Source organism: Centruroides vittatus, unplaced genomic scaffold (assembly GCF_030686945.1).
Source record: "Centruroides vittatus isolate TY-2023 unplaced genomic scaffold, ASM3068694v2 contig_927, whole genome shotgun sequence".
Lineage (NCBI taxonomy): Eukaryota > Metazoa > Arthropoda > Arachnida > Scorpiones > Buthidae > Centruroides > Centruroides vittatus.
Window position 1 is genome coordinate 337,559 of NW_027122613.1, and position 25,009 is coordinate 362,567.

Genomic DNA, 25,009 nt, shown 5'->3' on the forward strand with positions numbered 1-25,009 from the left:
AATTTTAAATTTCTATTCCTAAGAAATGTACTTATTATTTTACATAAATTTAACAAACAAATGTTTTATAGGATTTTAGAATTTTGTTTTCTGTAACATCTTAAGATTGATATTACATTTTCTTTATCATCATTATTTTATGCAATGCCATTATAATTACAATCTTTGTTTCTATCTTTTTCTTATCTACTTTTATAGTAGTAGCAGATTGTTTAGTTTGCAGTATCTATTTTATTGTTTTAGTCTTGTGTGTTTGATGACTATTATTGTTGATTCTCTTGTATCAGCTCAATTCTATCCCATGCAATTGTAAACACAGAACTTAAAGATTGCTTGATATACTTTATCCTTATTCAATAGAAAAGACCAAATGCATCATAAAAATACAATTATATGAATTGTTTCTCATTTTTAAGTTTCACATCTCATAGTATAGCACATATTTCAAATATAGAAAAGTTGTATCCATAGAAAAAAAGGACATTCACACTAAAAATCCAAACTGTTCAAAAAAAAGTTCCTTAATAGTGGAACTGCCATAGATACAAAATTTTAATGATTAATATTATAAACTTTAAAATAACGTTTTTATATTTTAAAGTTTATAAGCATTGTAGAGTAATGTATTATGCAATGCTTAAAACATGTCTCATTTGAAATAAAACAGTATATAAATTAGATTTATTTGAAAATCAGAGAATGAAGATTTTTTAGAAAAGCTGACACTTTGAAGTATAATTTAATAAAATATATATAATTAAATATAAATTGTAATGTTATTAATATTAATTTGGTTTAATTATTATTTATGAGATAGAATCTCAAATGTCAATTAACTATTATGAAAGGAACTCATTCATTTCATGCAAATGATCAACTTGCCTTTACTTTTTCAGAAGCTAATGTTAAAAAAAAAATGATTTTTTAATGAAACAACAATAATATAAATGTAAAGATATTTTGTATCAAAATTAAATCAATGATTTTTTTAAAATCATTGTTTTTTCTGATAAAGTCTTGTTATAAATTTGTAATAATGATTAATCAACAAAAATAATTATAAATATAATTATTATAAGTGTAGAAGACAAAAAAATTTTTATGAAATTTAATTTGAAGAATCTAGAATCACAGTTCAAACAAATTATGAGATAAGGAAGCCAACAGAATTTTTGCAAAATTACATCTAAGCTACTTTTAATAAATAATATAATAATAATAATAATAAAAGCTATCTGAAGTGAAACAGTGTAATAGATATGAAAATGCTTGAAATTGCAGAAATAAAAAACAAACTGATAATGATAATAGAATATACAAAAACTGAATAAAAAGTGCATGCAAGCACATATGCACATGTACTGTACAGTACACACACACACACTAAACTTAATATACATAGAATTGTTGAAAGAATTATGCACAGAAAATATTCAATTAGAACAGGATACAATACAAAGATAGAATTGGCAACAAAAGATGGAAAGTCATCTAACCTAAGATTTAAATACAAAGAAATGTCTGTAAAAAATGAAATAATTAATTTTAAAAACCAGTGCTAGGCAAATCAAAATGTTCAATAACAAAGAAGTTTTAAGAGTTATGAAATAGATTATGTCATTAAATATGATCATCAGATAAGAAAATAACAATGTAACTGATTATGTGTTTGTTTAATAATATAAATTGCTTTGTCTTTGACTGCAATTTATCATAAATCTAGCTATTGAAGCAAAGATAAGGAGTAATGTTTAATACTGAAAAATTTATTTAATTTGAGGCTGAACTTAAGAATATGTAGCAAAAACAGTCTTTGCTATATATTCTTTTTATTACTGGAATCATTACCAAATAATTCAGATAATAAAACTGTTCATTAATCAAAGAATATATTTGTGTTAAGACAAAAATTATCTCTTCCAATTTATATACGAAAGTTAAATTATTGAAAACTGTTTTTTTAGCAATTAAAAAAGAATTTATTAATTTATAAAATTTTGCTAAAAATAAAACAATTTAGTTGTTAAACAAAAAAAGTAAATTTATTTAGTTGGTATTTAGTTAAATTGTTATAAAGTTCTTACATGTTTTCTTTCTCTATAAATTGTGTGCTTTACTAATATAATTGTAAAATTCTGTTGAAAAATATAAATTTCATCATAAAAATTATAATGTCCAGATAAAATGAATATTTCGAAAGTATCCATAAAACTTGGAAAAATATATATATATATATCTCATTAGAAATTGCTAATTTAATTAAGTTAATGCTAAATTTTCTTACAAGAAAATATAACCACACATAGATTATATTTATTAACTCTACTAATGAAATCAATTAAAAGATTAAGAAAGAAATTTTATATAATTATCACAGTAATATCTTACAACAATATGGCTAAAGAATAAAGAGGAGACAGAAAAGAATGCATTTCAAAATAATATTTCATTCTTTACACAGAATATGGATATTTTGTATTAAATTTGAAACTTTTATTCAATATTTTTATAAAAATTAAATATTTTTAGAAGTAAAAATATTTTCTTACAATTCATGACACCTTTTATTCACAAGATATTATGAATTATTATAAAAATAAATTATAAAAATATCTTAACATTACAAAAAAGTTTGTCTTGAAAATTGTAGAAACTAATATCTCAAATACTATAGTAGAGATAACAGAGACTCACTGCACTGTGAATTGTAATCGCAACCACTATACAGTGGATTATCAAGAGATTTTCATTTTAGATATTGTAGGATAAAGTAATCCTCATAGTACTGTGTAGTGTGAATGGAAATAAATCTGGAACAGGTATGTTTTAAATTGTAGATTGTAATTAATGTCAATTTCTCTGCAAATTTGTTCTACACCAGATATTTATGTATGGCTGATGACAGTCTTGTGTACTGAAATGCATACCAGTAATAAAGTTGCATCTGATGATAGAAGTGTCATTTTGATGTTACCTCTAGCAGTGTGATAAGTCTCTGTTCTCTCTACTATAGTACTTGAGATATCAGGTTTTTTTTAACAGAATACAAATTTTCACAAACCATATTATTTTAAAAATTATCATATTCTAAAGATTAATTTTTGAATATATATTTAACATCAGACATCATTCAAGTTTTAAAATATAAATTTATTTAAATTAAGATTTAATTATAAAAAAATATTCTTTGATTATTAAGTATTAAATGATTTAAGTTAGAATGAACTACAATTTTCAATAATATCTATATTAACTTCAAAAAAATTAATAAGATGCATTGCTAAGATGAAAAAATAAAATGTATAACCTCATATCTACTGACGTGATTCTTATTGTGAAATAAAAATTTAAATATAAATTAGCAGAATCAAAGATATCATCTTTACTAGATATAAATATAATAATAAAATTGCTTCTTCAAAATAAACAGGTCATTTTCTTCTCAAAGAATGATACATCTTAAATTCAAATAAAATATAGTTGTCATTAACCTCTAAAATGAAGCCAAACTTTTTGCTATTGTAAATTTAGTTTTACATAAAATGAAGAATAGAAATATTTTTATTTAACATAAAGTAAAAATGAAAAGAAAACAAGTATAGAAGAAAACTTCTTAATGTAAACATTTTTAGACAATACAATGTTATAAGTGAACCAAAATTACATTTGTGTAGACTAGAATATAATATGAAACAAAGTAACTATAATACAGCATTATTTTTTCCTTTAGTCTATCTACTCTTCAAATGCATTTATTTCTGATGAAATTATATAAATTATTTGATTTTTAAATACTTAACTGATAATCTTCAGTATGTGTCTACAATATTGCTGATCTAAACCTTAAAAATCTTTACCATAAAAAGATTTTTATAAAAATGAATTTAGTAAAAAGAAAAAAAAAAAATGTAAGAATTTTGAAACAATTGAAAAATAATGAATTAGTGAATAAATGAAACCAATTGGTGATAAACCTAATTAGAAATACAGTACATAACAAACAAAACCAAAGATTTAAAACTTATGGGTTGAGTAACTAAAAGTATGGTATGATACCACAGATTTAAAAAATATAACTTTAAGTTTATAAAGTTTTAATTTTAAAAAGAAACAGATATACGTATTCTTTAAGATTTATTTATTTAGACTCTATAAACTTAAAATATCAGATTATAAGTTGATCTATGTTCTCTTAGCAACTGGCCTAATTCCAAAATATGCTAATAAATAAATTTCAATTTTATGTTCTTTTAAATAAATATTGTGTTAAGATTTACTGATATAGTAAAGTTTGAACATAATTTCCAAGTAGTCAATTATATAGTAAGTTTTAAAATTTACATAAAATAGCTATAATTTAAACATTTAATACTGAAGTATGTAATTTACCATAATTTTACACTCATATAAATAAAACTAGGCCTACCTCGGCAATTTATCCTATTGAGAAATTCACCATGTTATCCATTGAAATCTAAAGCCAATTCAGTAAAACTTTTTGTAAACATCAGTTCATCCCTAAGATTGTTCCAATCTCACCCTCTTCAAAATATACATTTAATGCAGTTTATGCTGAACAATTTGAATAATATTACTCCAAAAACAAAAATTAAAAAAAAAAGCACAGTATAACTGTTATATTTATTACTATAATCTATTATTTTTGAAAGAATAAATGTAATCATTAAACTGAACTTAAATAATTTGAAATCAAATCAAATATAGAATACAATATATTAATTAATAACATTTTAAGAAAAATATAGAAATATTAATATTAATAAGACCACAATATCTTCGAAATTTCCAAGAAAATTTTTCAGTTTAAGTATTTTTGAATGAATAATACAGAAAGTAAAGATCAGATAACCATTTTAATAAATTAATTTTTCAAAATTAATATTGAATTATTATTGGTATTGATTCATAAATTTTATTGACTCCATAAAATTATAAAGTTATCTGAAATTTTATGAAAAGTTAAAATTATTACTGATATTGAATCAAAGATAATAAGAACAATTTAATAGGAATTCTATTTCACTATCAAGATAGCTAAGAATTAAAAAAAATTCCAATTAAAAATTCTTAAAAACAATGAAAAATTTATTAAAAATATACTTTATTTTTATGTATTACTATGTAAATTCTAAACAAAGAAATATTTAAAAACACTATCATCAGAAAGTATTTTTTTCTTTTGATACTATTTGTGAATAAAATTATGATTTTAATATAAAAGTATTTTTAAAAAATACTTTATTTTTTACAGTTTTATGTAAAAAATTTTTTACCAAAAACATCAATGCAACATTAAATTGTACAATTATTTTTCTTGACAACAATTAAAGAGTTACTATGGTAAAACCCATTACCTCTTACGAAACAAATATTTTTGGGCATCAGAAATTCTGATTAAGTTAGCTATGCTCAAATATAAAGTTGTTCTCCTAATAATAGACAATAAAATAATGCAAATAGAAAAATTCTGAATTTTTTTTTAAATTTTAAATGTGACAAAATTTATTTATATCAGACTGAATTATATTAGAAATTTATCAGACTGAATTATATAATTAGAAATTTATATAAATATTAACTGAAAAGTTCAAATGATTAAATTTTCATTAAATAATAAGAAAAAAAAATTATATTTTTGTTGCTTTCACAAAATAATTTATAGTATGGTTATAACAATACAATTAATTATTGTCAATATTATACTGAAAAGGAGTATAATGATGTATAATTGAATTATTAATTATTAATCAAAAGAATCCTTAAAAACTAAAAAGTATATTTAGTTTTATAAAGATTTTTATATGTTGTGCATATGAATTTAATGTTCACTTTTTCATTCCAAAAAATATAATTTAGTGATTATAATAACTGAACTGTCTTATTTCAGTTTTAATATACAATATGTTTCAATCTGTAATTTTTCATGTTCCAAACACTGATTATGTTTTGATTAATAAAATCTGAATTATATATATTTCATATTTCATGCCACATAATCCAGTGTCTTGAAGTTCCCTCCCATCTATTTCTTGTCACAAGATGGTTCAATAAAGAGCATTATGTCATTTTACTGCTTTTCTGCTTACCTGTAAGGCACATGAAGGTATATGAATATGTATTAAAAAACTATAGGTTTATCTGTAATTACAGTACAAATTTCATTATTAAATTCACTAGTTAATTTTAAATGTAATACAATAGAGCATTATTTGAAGTAAACCTTGTCTTTGATTAAAATACAGAAAGAAAAATTCTCAATGAAAAACAAATTAAATATTCATATTATTTTAACTTATTTGTAGTGCTAAAAAAAAAATTATTATTTTTGTACTTACAACTTTTAAAAAATTTCTCAACCCTTACTTAAGAAATTAAAATATAATTTAAAAAATCTTGAGTATGAAAAATATTTTCATACTAAGTAAATTGTTTTATCTGATCATTGTTGAATTCTCTCAAAAATAAAATTATACACATTCAATTAAAGAACAGCTAGACAAAACATATTCAAATTTTTAACTGTCACTTAACCTTTATAATCTTACTAGCAGATAAGCTGAGCATTGCCCAGGCAAAAAATAACAGCAGCAAAGATTAACATTATTAGATTATTTGGTACTTCTAATCCTTATATAAATCAAATACTATAATATAATAGAACTACAAAGTTTATCTTATGTAAGTGTTTACTGCAATAAGTGACCAATCTAACACACTAAGAATTCTTTGTGTACAGTAGAGAAAGAAGAATTTTAAAAATGTGTTAGATTGGTTACTCAGTGTGATAAACCCTTATGTAAGATAACCTTTGTAGTTATATAAATCAAATACTATAATATATTACATTTAGTATATTGTAAGATTCTGGACCAATTGGGTAGTTAAATTAAGAATTAATACACATTTAATGCAGAAGTGAAAAAACCCACTTTCTTTTCCCATCACCTAGGATTTCCGTTTACATCTGATCTGATAGTTAAGGACGATCAAATAACAGTGCAAATTGACAATCTTTACGATGTTTGAAGTTATTTTTAAACCTTAGTCAAAACATTTGATTATTAATGATAGGATACTGTCAAAATGAATAAAATTATGAGATAAGAAGAGTCACTACACCGGCTAGGAAGTATCAATAATTTAGCTGAAGCATCCAGTTCTTGATAGCTCGAACTTAGACCATATTAAATCAAAATCAACTGATTCTTCTCCCAGGCTTGAGGCATATAAAAAGGGCTCAAACTCAAGCATCAGGGCAGGCACTCTCCTAGAAGCCATAGATCAAGGCTCATCCGTCAACTGTCTCGCCTCACCCGATTAGTCTCCCGGCCAAGATGATCCCGTAGCGTTTCGCAGACTTCACAACAGAGACTGACTACAGACATTCCACCATAGAGTATGGCAGTCGGTGAGAAGTCCTCCTCCCTTTCATGTCAGAGTCTGCTTACCACTCCTACCGACCGCCAATCCTGGTGCGTTTTGCCAATGTCCCATACAATGGGATCTGGAACTATCAGTCTAAGAGGTATATTACTTAAGGAAATGTAGACACTCTCTCTCAGTCAATTAGCCTATAACAGGGATGGCGAACCTTTTTGAGTCCGCGTGCCATATTGTAAGCATACTTAGCTTTAAAGATGTTAATGCGTGCCAATCCGTGCCTTAGACTTAGAATAATGATATTTAAAGAAATTAAACAAGTATGCTTTAATTCGAATAAATGTAAAAAATCTGATTGAAAAAAAAGATGATCAGATGATAAACAGAAAGAATGATTGAAAAAGACAGAAATCATATGATACATTACGTGCCAGATGATTTCTCTTACGTGCCACTTTGGGCACGTGTGCCATAGGTTCGCCATCCCTGGCCTATAAGGACGTAGATATAAGGCTTTAATGTCTATCCAATACAGTCATAAAGACAGAATAGAAAAACTACTGGCACATAGGTAACATAATGTCTGTGACTATTTCTATCAAAGGTAGAATAACCTGTAGTGTATTAGCTTATTGTATCATATGCTTTTGTGTTATATGCTTTTGTGTTAAATTCATTAAATTGTTATTTTTGTTGTTTAACCTGCTCTTGTCCACACAAGAGCACTTGGACTTATTAGGCCAACACCTTATCAACAGACTTATCACCCCTCGGTCACTCAGGTAAAACCATCCAGTGACAAAGTGAGCGGTCTTTACCAGACCGTCACCGGTCCAAGGGGGTTTAAACTGGTAACCACTGACCCCCCGGCTTCTCCCAATATAAAAAGCATTAAAACAAAAAAGAGTTTGATTATTTTAGCCTATCATTGTCATGTTTATTGTGATACTCAAATGGTACACTTTTAATAATCAAGTAGACAACTATTGAAAATATAATATCTTAAATTTTTTCCTAATGTTAACTCTAAGAAACTGTACCATTCACAGCCAAATATCAAATGGTAATCTGCAAATGAATCAAATTTTGTGAAAAATGGACCAAACATTTAAACTTGGCACCCTTAAAAACCACTTAAAACATATTTTGTGCAGGCTGGTAACCTTATATTACGTAATTTTCCTATTCAAATACCACCATACCGCTGGTCTGATAGAAAGGGACTGTTGAGGAAGGGGTTGAAGTAATTCGATCAAAAGTAATCACTGACCACCTCCTGAAAAACAGAATGGTCAATGATTACTAATTAATACCAGTCTACTATTAATATTTAAAAAGTGATCTGTGTTAGATGAGTTGTGATGGCTCCACATGTAATCGAAGTTGCTAATCTTAATGTCTGAAAGACTTCATATGACTTGTTTAAATAAAAAAATCTTGTAAAAATACAAGAATAATTGCTTTATGTGATAATAGTGTGTTAATACAAAAAAGAGTTTGATTATTTTAGCCTATCATTGTCATGTTTATTGTGATACTCAAATAGCGCGCCATAATTTTGCAAAAGATTGTATAAACTACCGGCTAACATACTTCCCAGAAGTATGTCCAGATTATTAAATATAACTGTTTAATGTATTTTGCATGATCATGAGAGTAATCTCTATGAAGGATATAATAGAATGATTAATTGCATAATTTTGCAAAAGATTGTATAAACTACATGGGAAGTATGTCCTTGTAAATATCGCATTTATAGAAAAATTATTGGAGTTAGTTTGGTTTATTTTGTTACAGCAGTGCAACACGTGAGCAATCTGCTGTGGGGATGCATTCAAGAAAGACTTTAGTAACAGGGATGAGCTTTACATATGTGAAGAAAACCTGGAAAACTCCACATGGTGAGCCAGTTGGCCATGCTCAAACCCACAACCAATTACTGGTGTTCGGTGATTTTATCCACTCAACTACTGAGAGCACTTATTAGAACTAAGAAAATACCATTCAGAAATAAAAAACTCAAGTTGTTAGATAAGGAAAATTAAATACTTAGACTTTTCAGGGAGTAACATTTTTGATTCCATGCAGGCAAGTGCTATATGCTACCTATCACAGTAATGATACAACACATCTATTTCACAATATATCATTGTCACAGTAATTAAGTGAATATAACATATATTTTTAAAAATTATATTCATTTTAAGAATTGAGTTTATTATTTTCTTAAATATTTTGCCAATAGATGGTGCTACATGTAAACCAAGTAAATGGAATAGACAAATTGATATAAAGAAATCCAATCCAAATTTTGTGGTCATATTTATGACAATATTTACATTAGAAGTATGTTAACATCACACGCGCGCGCATGCACGAAATGAAAGCTACTTTACTTTACAAAAATTCTATTTATAGCAATACTAATTTTTAATATAATTCAGGAATAAATAAATAAAGATATTATTTTTAACTGATTTTAAACTTACATTAAATATAATTAAAGTATGAATAAATCGTACAGAAGAAAATCCAATAGAAAAGAATAGAAAGAAATTGGAATATGTCTTCATTCTGTAATAGATTGACACAGGCTAGAATAAATACATGAATGAGTTTCATAGGTTCAATCCAGATATTTATCTGATAAGATCTCATATATATGCATTTCTGAATGTATATATTACTTTTTGTAAATTTCATTAAGCTTTCATACTTGAAACAAAAAAATTTATTTATTTACTGCTGTTTTCTTCTTAATAAATGCATTGTATATTCACATAGAAAAAAATTTTTGTTGGACTTATAATTACTACCCAAGTATTTTTAATTCTGAATGCAATATAATTAAAATAAACCTATGCCATAATAATTTTATTAAATACATTTTTTATTTTCAATTTATAATATAAAAAAAAATTCAGTTCTAATTTTTAGTTGAAAGTATTAATGTTTTGAAATATAATAATGCTCTATTGTAAAAGAATTATAATTTAAGAATCACCTCAAAGTTTTCATCATCATCCAAATCAACAAGATTAGTAGTATTTGAGCCTTGAGAATCATCTCTTCTGATTGTTCTTCCACTAGGATCGAAAGGATCAACAACAATCTGTTCAGTACCTTTTATTTCAGCTCGGCAAAAGGGACATCCTTGACCTTCTGAATCCTGCTTACAGAAAGAATACAAAAACCAACTTCAGTATATAAAATCCTGTTATTATTTTTAAAGCATTTTACAATTGAATTGTCTGTCTATATACACTATAAATATGTTCAAATATTCTAAACAGTAAATATTATCTGCAACATAATTTTTTCTTTAATTTAGCTGTTGCTTTCAACTAGAGTTATTATATTATTATTATTAATAATTGAACAAATTTAGTAAAATGCTAGAAAAGAGACACAAGACACTGTATTTCTGAAAAGAGAATATATCTAAAAATTTTCTGTTGTTTAAAAAGTTGTAATATTAATGTTTTAATTTATATAAGAAGATATAACCAAGACTATATAACAATAGTGAAATGTATTATATTATAAATCTTTCATTATACTTTGGCATATTATTACTGCATTAAAATACAAACTATTTTGAAATTATAAACCATTAAAAAAAATTAATTTTTTTATTATATTGTATTTAAGGATGTAACTTCTCTTTACCAACCTGCCACGAAGTAAGACAAGGTGTACATAAAAGATGACCACAAGGTTCAATTCGAATATCTTTATCATTTTCAGCACATATTTTACATAACTGAAAAGTTGAGCCCATTTCACAATATAGTTCATATTGTTCCTGAGTAACTCTGATATGGTCCTCTGGTGTAGCTTGTACTGCCCAGCTAAGATCTGGGTTTACATTCCTTCCATCGGGATATAGATAACTAAAAAAAATATATCAAAAATTTTGAGCAAAATCTTAAAAGTACACTCTCTTGAAATTAAAATATATGAAGCGTGCAATGCCATAATGTTGTAAATGCCAAAAAACAAACTTTTCAGGAGAGAGAAAAAACACTTTTTCTAATGAACAAACTTTAATCAAATGCTATAAAAATTATTTTAACAATTTACACTTTGGAATAAAACATTGGGTTTAATTTCAAACACCTAAGTATGATGGTAAGGAAACAAAAAAGTTTAAAAACAGGGTTAGAGCCATAACGTTGTAAATGCCAAAATTGTGCAAGTGCATAAAGTTGTAAATGCCAAAAACAATTGCAATCATAAAATTAATGTTTCTACAGCTGAAAAACAGTTTTGAATACCAAAAACTTACATTTAAATTATTAAACACAATTTACAAATTCAATATCAATTTTAACATTAAAAACTGGCAATAATCTATTAGTGACTGCTTCCTGGCTTCAACAATGTTGGGCTCACAGTTTTGGTACTTGAACTGGGCTGTAATCTTTATCAATTGTAATATAATTATGATAAATAAAGGAAAATATAAACAATAAGGTATTAATTTAGTGTAATAAAAGTTAAAATGTATTTTAAAACTTCAAATTTGAAAGATTAATGGAAGTCCGAATATCATTTTGAAATATCAAATAATAAGGTGATACAGAGTTAACTACTAATAAACTGGGATTCAGTTATCCGGTTCTGCGTAAAAAAACTCACTGTGTTACAAATTGAAAATAACAAAATGACGTAAATGTAAACCGTAACATTTTACGTGCCAAAAGTCACGTGACTTGCACTTTGGCACTTAAAACGTTATGGCTTGCACATAAATTCATCTTCAAAATATAGCCACTTAGAGCACCACTATCGCCACAATATTTTTTTGTAGGAGAAAACATTGCATTTAAAATTCATTTCTTCAATAAAACATATTTTGAGAAAAATGGCATTTACAACCTTATGGCATTGCACGCTTCATATATATATTGGGAGGTTAAGTTTAAGTGAATGAAGGCAAATGTACATATTTGTCAGACTATGTTTGGGCTAAGCTAAATAATTTGGCCTAAAGGAAGAGAGGTAGATCATATAAAATTAAATTAGATGTTCTTGTTACAAACTTTTAGATGGTAACTTACCTTTAGGCCAAATTATATGATATATATTTTAAACTAAGTAATTAATAATCAAATTTCAAAAATTTAGTTTTATTTTGTTAATGTGGATAAATTAAACTTTATAAAAAAATTTGATTTTTTTCCTCCATTGAAAAAAATTATAATTGAAAAGCTTGAATAGGGAACTTGAAAAAATAGCCATTGAAAAATTTAAGTGAGGTTACATTTGATTCCTTATGACTAAATATAGTGGGTTTTCAATAATATAATTTCTTCAAAATAAACTCAAATTATTTTAAAAAATACAAAAGTAGGCATTATCCACAATTAGTTTATTCAATTCAGAACTGATTCAATAAGAATTACCAATAATTATTTACAATTATCATAAAGTAACACATACAACATATTAATACTTAGTACTTGTTTGTATTATTTTAAAAAATTGTAGCTAGGTAGATAATGTAAGATAATTTATAAATTGCATGTTTTAGCAATTGCTAATTAATTTAATAACTAATAAAATAAAGCCAATTTTGCATATTGCATTTGTATTTGATACATTGTTTATAAGAATGTGATACAATTAATATTAAAAAAAAATTTTAAATGAAAAAACAGCTATATAAACTGCAATCATTTTGATAAGAATACTTTAATAATCATTTTGTCATCTATTATTTAAAATAGCAACTAACTATACTTGATGATAAGATTATTAAATATAACTGTTTAATGTATTTTGCATGATCATGAGAGTAATCTCTATAAAGGAATATCAAACAAATATGCAAACATTATGAAAAACTAGCTTTAAAATATGCAGAAACTCAGAAAAATGGCAAAGCCAATTGATAAACTATTTTTTGATTTTAGTAAGAAGAAAAAAGACTATTATTATTAAATCACCCATCAAACAAATTACAGGAAAAATTAAATAATATTTTAACAAATTTCATATAAAATTTATCATAATTTTCAAATTTTCTCACATTCTAAATATTCCCACATTTCAAAAATTCTTCACATTCTTCACTAACAATATTTTCAGTGAAATATATTTAACAAATTTTGAGTTAAAAGAATTGACTGGATTTATACGTATTTCCATTTTCTATTTTTTCTTTATTTACGCTTTATATTTATATCTGTTTATTATAAGAATTATAATTTTTTGGGATAGACCAAGTAAGGGTTTTTGAATAATACAAAATACAGATAATAATTTGGCTGTTTCTCTTGTCTAACACTAAATACTCTTACCTTTCTGAAATACTCTGCCAAATATCAGCTGATTTATTTGAAACTGCCTGAAACAGAAGACTTAGACTGAAAGCCTCAGAATAAGGTGAAGAGTAGCATCTTCTATTTAATAATAGCAATTAAATGTTTTTATTTTTCAAAAATATTGTTATGTAATAAAAAGTAAAAAATTAAGCCTTGTCATTGAGGTCCATCATTTTTTTATTAGCTTCATAAAGTAGTATATTTAGTGAATGTACAGTATGTTCAGCAAAATTAAGTATTTATGGTGACCAACAAAATCACTTCTTATACTTTTTTCCTTTCCAAAACAAAACAATATTTTCAAATACCTTAATTTTAAAATGATACTTTCTTTCTATTTTGCATTTTATATATATTTTTTCCTTCCTTTTTCTCTCTCCCCAAACTAAAAAGATTATTCAGCTGAATAGTTCAGCTTTGAGAAAGTCTTCAGCCCAAATATCAAATACATGCATTTAGTATTCAGCTGAATACCAAATACTTTGTGAACAAATATTCTCAAATACCAAATAATGCTGACTATTCAGTTCAACACTAATAATTTTATTTAAAAACAATGCGATATTTATATTATGCAAAATTTGTTTTTATTATTAATTGTTAAGTTATGTAAATCATATATACTTATTTTGACATATTTTTTTAAAATAAGCACAAATAATTAACATTATCTAAAATAAATTTTAGACAAACGACATTAAATTTTTAATAATTTCATTACAATTCATTTTATAATTTCAAAAAGAAATTGGAACCATGGTGGACTTCACACCGATCTCTGAATAAGCAAGCAACGAGAAAATTATCATCCAGGCGTTAAGTGTGTAGGACTATCCCTATAATTAGCCATAGTGGTACACACTTAATGCCTGGATGATAATTTTCTTGTTGCTTGCTTATTCAAAAAGAAATTATAATTTAGATTTACAAATTTTATTATTTAGTTTTCATTTAGAAGTTAAACAACAATTTATATTTATTTAATATTTTGAGAAACAAATCTTTTTGACTATGAAAACTAAAATAAAATTAAGTCTGTATTATGTCAAACTTTTAAATTAATTTAAAATAGATTCATTTTAAACTCAAGTTTTAAGATTGTTGCAAAAACTCCTCAATAAAATGAATGCATCATACATTAAGTATTTTACATCATGTTATAACAGATAAATCACTGATTATCAGGCAACTGATAGTATGGCATCATCTTTACTGAAGACAAAATTACAAAAATCTTACTTAAAATTTCCACAATTACTAGACTAGATCATTATGCAGTGACAGATGCATTGAATTTGGCACATGTTTTTGGGGTGTACTACTTACATTTTAAGTATGTAAACTGCTTTTATGAAAATTTTTGAGAATAATAGATCAAATTGCTTTGAATTTTTCAAAAATGTTATCAGAGATAAATATTTGTATCCTGTTAAATTATATAATTCTTAATTTTTTTTCTTCAATTTTTTAAAACATTGTGTTTCTAGCTGTGCAGACAAACAAAACAAACATAATAAATGGATCAGAGATGTCAAAGTTATTATTAAGTGACTTTTATTGATTCCACAAAACATAATTCATCAAGACTCTGGAACCAAAGGTGCCAGAAAAAAGAATCAGTAATATACCTATAATTTTATACAAAACTTCAAATTTAAACTTTTGCCTTCTAACTTATTTAAATAGATTCAAAATTAAAATACTTACAAGCCTTCCCTATATCCATCCAGTAAAGCTTGACATAAAGACTTATTTTGAGGAATGGTTTGTAGAATACTGCCATCTGCAGTAACGTAGCCAATAGCCCACTGACCTAACCTTGTGCAACTTAATCTAAATACATAACTGTCAAAATAAAAACAAATTTATTATATTTTGCTAGAGGTAAAAAATTTTATAAAATAATAATAAAGAAATACATACTTAAATATACTTGGCTAAAATTTTTATATAAGTAAAATATTTAAGTTTAAAATGAAGACAGTTTCTTATGCAAAGAATATTCACATGTTTTTATGAAATTATTTATTATTATTAAACATCTTTTCCATTAAATTATTTGTAATAAAATAGATCTCAATTTCTATACTTATTTTATTAAAATGTAAATTTTATTAAAGTAATTGGATTTAAAGTAATTTATTCTAGAATTATAGCAAAAATAAGATGTAATGGGTAAAATACATTGAAAGTAATTAATTTTTAAACACATTTACTATTAAGATCCAGAAATTAAGATTTTAGATCTGTATCATTTGAAAAATCATCTTTAGCATCAACAATATATGGATGATATGACGACATATTTTTATTTGGTATTTGTTTAATTCTAATAACAAAACATGATGATAAATTTGTACTAAATGTTTAACAAGATCAAATTCCTACATCAAAAATGAATCTATTATACATTTCTTTATACCTATTCTGATTTCTTCCAATTTTTTTTTTAAAAGATAAAAACTCACTTTTAATTTTAGTGACTATAAATTAAAATTTAACCCAGTATATTTCTTTTATGAATCTTCTTTGAACAGTAAATCTCCAAATGCAGTTTTCCAGTAGTTACATTACAATGCTTTTGCTATTCATGCTATTTTTAACTTGATTAGTTTCAGCAGCAACAATTAAAAGCTGAACAATGAAAGATTACAGCTATAATTAATATATAATATATATATGTCCATTTACTTCAAAACTCAGCATACAGCTATCTCAGACAAGTATGTAAATGATTACCATTGTCATCCAATATATATATACATACATACACACACATTTGCATAACTTTTTCCTATGTAATATAATAGTAAAAAGTCAGGTGTCTAATTTTTTCATTATGTCATTAGCATATAAAATGGGATAGAATCAATCCTTAATATCTAGGAGAAAAAATATTTTGGGAATTAATATTTCTATACAACTTAAATGATCACTTTGAGGTTACAAGAAAAAGGAAAGATAACATTCTAGAACACACACAAAATTTAAAGGAACATATAATCCAAATACCAATAATTTATAAGCATTGGTCAAAAAGGCCTCACTTATAAATTTATAAGACTTCTACATGCTTAGCAAGGCCAGAATCTTGAATCTGCTTCATATCTGCCCCATCTCAGTTCACAAAGTACTTTGGTTACAAGTACTTTGTAAAGGCCAAGAGAGTCATGTTGTATTTGCCTTGCTTGGTATCATAATAGTGCTTTGTTTACTGTAATAATCCAGACATACAAAGTCCAATTTTAATCATTTTAATGAGAGCAAGTTATACATCCACCATATTATTCCTATTCCTGTTACTCTTGTCATTGCATAATAATTTGCACTTAGCAGAATGATGTTGAATGACCAAAGTTAAAATTTTTCAACTGACCAATGTTCCTACCATTGACAAGAAGTTATGCACCCAGATAGAAATGTCCAATTACTTCAAAACTCAACATACAGCTATCTCAGACAAGTATGTAAATGATTACCATTGTCATCCAATTGCATACCAGATTGTCGTCACTATAGGGCTTTAAAAATCATTATCCCAATATCCTAAAAACTTGCAGAGACTCTGTTCCAAACAACAGGTACACTGAAAATTGTGAAGTCTTTGAATGCCATGGTATGCAAGTGAGATTCAGTCAGACAACATGCACAGATGAGTGAGTTTGAGAAAGGCTGCATATTTGGGATGTGGAAAGCAGGATTGCCAATTTTCCATCATCTGGAGTATTCTGAATAGCTGAGACAAGGTGTTCACGATAGTGGATATGTCAAAGTAAACATACATAGTGAGCAAACTCTGGGCACTCCAGACAGACCACCAGAGAGATGCTTGTCTGATTTTGAGAGATGCATCAACAGCTGCAATAGAATCTTTATTCACCATCCAGAGATATATGTAAATTTTGCTACAGATTATTCTTTTCTCATACCTAATCAAGCAACTAACTAATAGAGGCATACTCATTGACATACTGATCTAGAGAATCCTCTTGTATGACACTGGTGTGCAAGTGGTGCAAGACATACTGACAGCACAGCAATACATTCAGGAAATTCTGCACCCATTTGTTGCCTTTCAAGATAACACTCAGTTGTACAAATTTAGGATTTCCCAGGAATGTCTTTGTCACACTGCCACAATTAAACATGTCAAATCTGTCACAAGATAGCATATAAATCCTGTATGCCTCCATGTCTGACCATATTATCCAGGCAAGAGATGATCCTACAAGATACTAAAGGTTCCTTTAAATTGTACCATTTTTGCACAGGAAATTGTCCCTTTGCTATGACATTGTAATCACTTATGATGTAACAGATATTTGTGCATTAGTTTTATATAATGTTATATTTGTCAGATTATGCATTTATTCTCTTCATTTAGTAATAATAACAGGAGTTAATTTTACATTACCTTCATAATTTAGTAATAATAACAAAAATTAATTTTACATTACCTTCCAGGCTTATTTGTATATTTCTGTAATCTTGCTTTCACTTCATCATATGTAAGGAATGCTACATAGCCTGGATGAGTTACTGCTAATATCTGCCAGTTTCGTAATAATGTTGACCAGGGTTGAAATAACCTAATATATAAAAAAAATTGAATTTTATTACAGAATCAAAACAATTATATTCAATAAATTCACACATCAAAATTTCCAAATTAAAACTCAACAGTCCCACAATCCCAATAATCCTGCTCTAAAACTAAAAACCATCAAAATAATCAATGTAACATTAGATAAATTCATTTTACTTATAAAAATAAAATAAAAATAAATTAAATTATTTTCATTATATATATATATATATATAATGAAATATGGTTATGGTATTTAATATATACACACATTATACAGGGTGGGCCAGCGAAAACGAAACGGCAGAGTGTTCGTTTCGTCCAAGCAAAGCGCTCGGACAGGTCGATTTTACTCTCGAGGGGACATCTTTTGCAATATAGTTTTTGCGATTCTGAATATTAACTAAACAAACATTTTTTTTTCGAAATAAATGTTTGTTTAGTTAATACAAAATAAATGAGTTTTTAAAATTTTTTGTTGTCTGTTGTATTCAGAATCGCAAAAACTTTATTGCAAAAGATGTCCCCTCGAGAGTAAAATCGGCCTGTCCAAGCTCTTTGCTTGGACGAACACAAACACTCTGCCGTTTCGTTTTCGCTGGCCCACCCTGTATATATATATATAATACCATTTATTTTTTTTATCATTAAATTAAAATAGATTTATTAACATTGTTACACTGCAAGTTATTGTGATTATGGCCATAATGCAACTTTTGTTTTGCCATGCCAAACGTTAGACAAACGTAAAAGAAATTAACTGGAAGGATTAAGGCTATATCAGAAGAAATGCAACTTTTGTCATAAAAAATTTTATTTAGCAATTTATATCTCTGTCCTTATAATGTACAAAACTTGACACCATATTATACACCATTATTAAATAAATTTAACAACTGCTTCTAATGGAAACCTAATTTTTAATTCACAAAAAAAATTTCAAGTACAAATATTTTACAAACTTTTCCAAATTTTTTATGGAATAACAGAACAAAAAATTTAAATTCTTTATAAAACAAAACATTCCATCAAGTATGTTATAGAGTAATAGATTTAAAGTAAATTCTAAAACATGGATAAAACTTCTATATTTTGAAATATGACATAAAAACAGTTTTTATTTTATTATAAATTCATGTAAGGAATAAATATCAAGCACTGTAAAATATATATGTATATATCCACAGATAAACCTTACTCAATAGATAGCTTACATAAAACTTAGTTGTCCATGTATTTCCATTTTCTCTTCTAACTTAATTTTCTCTTTTCTTTTCATTAATCTTCTAACTTGTCTTTCAAAGTTCATTTTATCCAAGACAGGTTTCCACTTATCTTGAAGACTTGTGGCATTTTTACTGTTTATGATATTTAATGTACTTTGACAGGTAATAAATATAAATTTGTTCTAATATTCTGAGAGGAAAATCACCTACATTCCTCAATAAGAACAGGTCTGTTCCAATACACTGCCAATTTAGTGTTTCATGTTCATTGTATAAGTGATGTATTCACATTGCAGTGATCCAAGGCTACCTCTTATACTTTCTGCAATAGATCTGATATGAAGGGGGTTACTAAAAATTTACATGCTATCAAGATAAAGTTCAAGTAAGAGTGTCTAATACAGTGATTCTCAACCTTTTTTTGTCACGGCACACTTTTAATATGTTAAAAATTTGGCAGCACACACAGTTACTTCAGTAAGTACCGCAGGACAACCGGTGACGTCATAATAGTGATTTTTTAAACGCAGTTGGTTACTTAGGTACATTTTCTAAACGCCTTGGTAACTACTGGCAGTTACCAATAACACCGGTTACAAGGTAGAACCGAATGAACTACTTGTCTGACGTCGCTTATGTATGGGTATTCGCAGTGGTGGCACACTTCAAAAATCTCGCGGCACACTAAAGTGCTGCATCACAGTGGTTGAGAATCACTGATCTAATAAATAATAACATCATGTAAAGCATGGATTGCTATACAGAAAATGAACAGGATAGAATTAAAGGCTGTGCATGTGTATCTTTGTTGGTTTTGAGAAAAATTGTGTTGGCAATTTAATGATTCTGTTTCATATAGTTTACATGTATTTTTTAAAGATGTGTTTGATAAGTTCAGGTAAAGAAAAACCTGTTGGATGAGTTTGTAATTGAGAGTTAAAAACACCAATTAATCCAAATCATTGCATAATTGACACCTGCTTTCAAATTGACTTTTAAATACAACCTGCACAAAACTATACATGCAAGTTGAAAGAATTTTTAATGCTATATTATACTGAAAGTAGTGAATCAAGTATCACTTTAAAGTATGTATAATAGTAATATTTATAAAAACAATAATAATTATCATTTTCTTGCAACTTCTAGAATGGCTCTCAAACCACACAGTTTGAAAACCACTGCATTAATGGTGATTAGTGATTACTTTATTTAGTGCTTTAATTACTGTTTATTATATCTGGTAGAGGCAATTATCCTGCTGAATGCATCCAGTCATGCTATCCACAAAACTCTTCAAATATCAAGTACATTACAATTATAATAAATTTTTCCTGATGTAGCCCAAAATACATCAGGTCAAATATTCTCACTTCTTGTCTGAGTTAATACATCAAGTATTAACTCAGACAAGCAAGAATATTTACTATCTACAAGTAATATTATAAATATTAAAATATTTTTTATTTGATATCTTTAGACTATATTGGCATTTATTATTATTATGTTGGGTTTAGTGAGTTATCCTTGGTTGACACCAGTGGCTGTGTATTATACTGGACCAGAGTCAAGGTATGGCAACCAAAACAAGACAAGTGCGTCAGTGTGTGTGTCTATATTCAGGAATTTCCTAACAATATGACATGTATTCAATATAGTGGTCTTCTGTAGTGTGTGTGGTATGATACCTGTAGAGGAGAGAACAACAGGTACAGTACAATAGGTACCCTATCCATCCTCTACAGATGCCTTATTTCCTGGGCAAGTTCTGTATACTTGCTATTTTCAGTGCATGTATTTTGTATATTTTGAGTGTTTGGAACGGATGTCTATAATGTATGTGATTTTATTGCGTTTGTCAATGAGTATGATGTCTGGTCTGTTGTGGTAAAGTGTTTTATCTGTGATTATGGCTCTGTCATAGTACATTTTGTGCATGTTGTTTTCCAATACTGTCTGTGGAATGTATTTGTAGTATGGTTCGTGGATGTCTAATAATTTGTGTTTGTTTGCAAGCTCTTGGTATTATATTTGCTACTTGATTATGTCTATGTAAATATTATTATTATTATGGTAATATTGGTAAAATACAATATATTTTACATTACTAATGCTATAGTGGATCAAGGTCAAGACAAAACTACAGAACAAACTATTATTGTGTGTACATGTTTTGTTTGTTTAGTTAAGTTACAGCAATGCAACACTTGGGCAATCTGCCTAGGGGAAATGCCTTCTGGGAGGTCTTTTTAAGGGTAACCGGCCCCTATTCAGGCATTACAGACGGAGAAAACCCAGAAAACTCCACATGGTCAGCCTACCCTGGCGAGGCGGGAACCCGTGACTGAACTCCCACAGTCGATTGCAGAGACAACATTTAGAGGCCAACAGCAGTTTACAGATTGGGTAGACCACAGTTCAGAAAAATTTCATTGCAAAGACGGCATTTCTCGCTTGCCACAATGTAGACAGCGATTAGAAACAAGTTATTTGACCTACTTTCTAGACTCACTTGATAGCAGGTTTAGATGGCTTTTTAATTTGAGTGGTAGTTTTGTTGGTGGAAAAGTTTAGATAAAAATGGATATAGTTCTTGATAAATGTTGTAAACGGTACAAATTGACAAAATTATTCATTAATTAATTGCTTGGAGAAAAATAACAAAATTAAATACTTAAAATTTGTTTTAAATGTTCCAATTTCGATATTCAAATGGGTGAAGACTTAAAATTACAATTAATTTAAATCAGATGCATTTATTTACAATTTGAGTATCATGTTGATTATAAAACATTAATGCATTTCGAGATCATTATAGTTACAGATCGTTCTGTTAAACAAACAAGACAATTTTAATAATTACTGAAATCTTTTTATAGAAATAAAAAAAATATAATAGTAATAATAAAATATTTAAAATTATTCATTTCGACAATTATGAAGGGAGACAGTAATACAATGCTGAAATAATTCCTTAAAAATCTATTCTCAAGACGAATTTCGAATTCAGTATAAATTTTCTAAATATGGATTTGTTCGTATTTTAAACCATATTGGCGACAAAATTAAATATCAAAATGGAAAAGGTTCGTCATTAACTGCCGAACAATGGTTGTTGATGGCCTTAAGATTTTATTTCTGGAAGCTTTTGGAATATAGCTAGCAACCTTTTCTGACGTTACAAACGAATAACCCAATTGGCTGAACAACTCCTAAAACAGGTAAGTAATGGCCAAGAAAGTAAGAGCCAATGTTTTGCCGAAGTCTGTATAGAGAGCATTCAGAAATAGACGCTTGTCGTCTTTGCAATGCATTTTAAACCACGGTTCAGCCAACCAATGTTTATAGGTCGTTCTGTTGTTAAACATCATTTAATGTAAACTCTGTCTCTGCAATCAGCTGCCAGTGTTCAGGGAACAAAACCACTTGGCCACTGGTGGGCACATGCTATTTGTGTATAGGTGTTTAAGATTTTTCTGACTATATATGTTTAGTACGTGCTGTTATGAAGCCCTGATGTTTCTAAACCTTTGTGTAGTGTGTGGTATGAGACCTGTGGAAGAATGACTACTGGCACAATAAATACCTTATCCATTCTCAACTGTTTTTCAGGGGGGCAAGTTTGGAGTATTTAATAATGATTTCTGCATAGGTATTTTGCATGTTATGAATATTTTGGTACAGCTATCTCTATAATGTACAGGTATCCCCCGTATAACACGGAAGTTATGTTTCAAAAAATTGTCATGTTATGCAAATCCGTGTTATATGAAACAAAGAACTAGTACGAAAAGGGGGGGTTAGGTTCCAAAAATTAAAAAACATGCTATGATATTTTCATAATTAAGATAAATATCAGTGAAGATCCTTACGTAATCCGCTAAGATCTTTCAGCTTTCTAACAGCTTTCTGTTGGGGACTATTAGACTCTGGGGAAACTCCGGTCGGTTTGCGGAGTTAGCTCAACCGCGTGGCCGTCCGGTCTCTACACTAACCCTTCTCAGAGGAATTCCTAAGAGGAGAACACTCTCTCTACACCTCACAGGCTTCCTAAGTGTCAGAGACTACCACGTATCCGGTCTCTCGCCCTTCTCCCCGTTCCTCTCGCCACTCTTACAATTTAAGGAGTTCCACAGTGACAACTTGCGACCAATCGGGTCCTTCTTTTCCCCTGGGAGCTTCCAAAGACATCCGCCCTCCTCCCGACGATGTAGCTTACAGTCGCGTCCGTCCCTTTTTTACATTTCTCAAACTGAGCAACATGTGGCAGACACATTGACGTGTACTCATAAATGGATACACTATCCCTTTGTTCTCCCCGGCCGTTTATAGCCCAACGTTAGATGGGGACCAATTATCCCGGTCGTGCGGCTTTTCAACCTGCTACACTAAAAGCGGACCTTTACAAATATCTTTATTAAAATTTTCTTAAGTTATACATATTAATATAAATTAAACAACACCAAAAGCAGAAGCGTCGAGATCTGGCAACACTGAAACAAGTTTCGAGAAGGACCGCATGTATTGACAGAAGGCAGGAAAAGAAAATTTACACACTGTACTTAAGTACTAATAATTCACAAAAATTATGCAGGAAAATCTGATAGTATGTACACGCTCGAATGAAAAATGTCAAATGAGGTATCTTTTGCACTTAAAAGCTTTATCACATTTATTGAACTGTTGTATAGGGATTTCCCTAATTTCAAATTAGATAAAGTTCACGCTTTTAATAGTTTTTATTACATTTCATGTTGTACGAGGATTTTACCCAATTCTCAAACCGTGTTAGAGTGAATCCATGCTATAAAAGCACAGTGTTATATAGGGGGTTACTTGTACATAATTTTATCATCTTTGTCAATGAATGTAATGTCTGTTCTGTTATGATGAATTGCTTTATCTGTGATTATGGCTTGGTCATAGCATATTTTGTGTGTAGTTTTTTTATGTCCATCTGTGGCATGTATTTGTAGTATGATTTCTGAGTGTTTAATAATTTGTGTTGTGTGAAAGCTTTTGATGTATTACATTTGCTATTTGGTTACATCAATGTAAATAGTCTGTGTTAAAAGCTTGCAATCCAACATGTTGTACTATATAGTTTTGGGCATGTTAAATTATTATTATCAGAATTATACTCATTATCATCATCATCAAATTATTTCATCATATATTATCATTATATATAAATAAAATAGTATTACATAATATTAAATGTATGCATACCTTGTAAAAACATCAAATTCAAAATTTGATATGTAATCATTACATGTCAAATCTATTGTAGACTTTAAAGCCATTGCTTCTAAACCAGAACTGATTGGATGAACCTGGTGTAGCGTTTGCCGGAATAATCTCCATGTTATAATTGTTCTAAATTTAGAAAATACCGCATTTTATTATTATGAAAAACCTCTATTTGTAGAAATTTTACTTTAACTTTTTAGTTAAAAATAAATCTTTAA

At 27.7% G+C, this 25,009-nt stretch overlaps 1 protein-coding gene across 4 annotated transcripts in view; it reads right to left on the bottom strand.

Annotated features, from left to right (window-relative positions):
• Positions 1 to 25,009, bottom strand: part of Cbl (E3 ubiquitin-protein ligase CBL) — a 148,181-nt gene that overhangs the window by 79,819 nt on the left and 43,353 nt on the right. For 3 of the 4 annotated variants that reach the window (XM_067281855.1, XM_067281854.1, XM_067281851.1), the window contains exons 2-6: positions 24,771 to 24,917; positions 18,188 to 18,319; positions 15,438 to 15,575; positions 11,075 to 11,294; positions 10,406 to 10,573 (exon numbers count right to left, since the gene is read on the bottom strand). In XM_067281855.1, coding sequence (XP_067137956.1) covers positions 10,406 to 10,573; positions 11,075 to 11,294; positions 15,438 to 15,575; positions 18,188 to 18,319; positions 24,771 to 24,917 — 805 coding nt within the window. The remainder of the gene's footprint in view (positions 1 to 10,405; positions 10,574 to 11,074; positions 11,295 to 15,437; positions 15,576 to 18,187; positions 18,320 to 24,770; positions 24,918 to 25,009) is intronic. The other variant, XM_067281853.1, reaches the window with a different exon arrangement.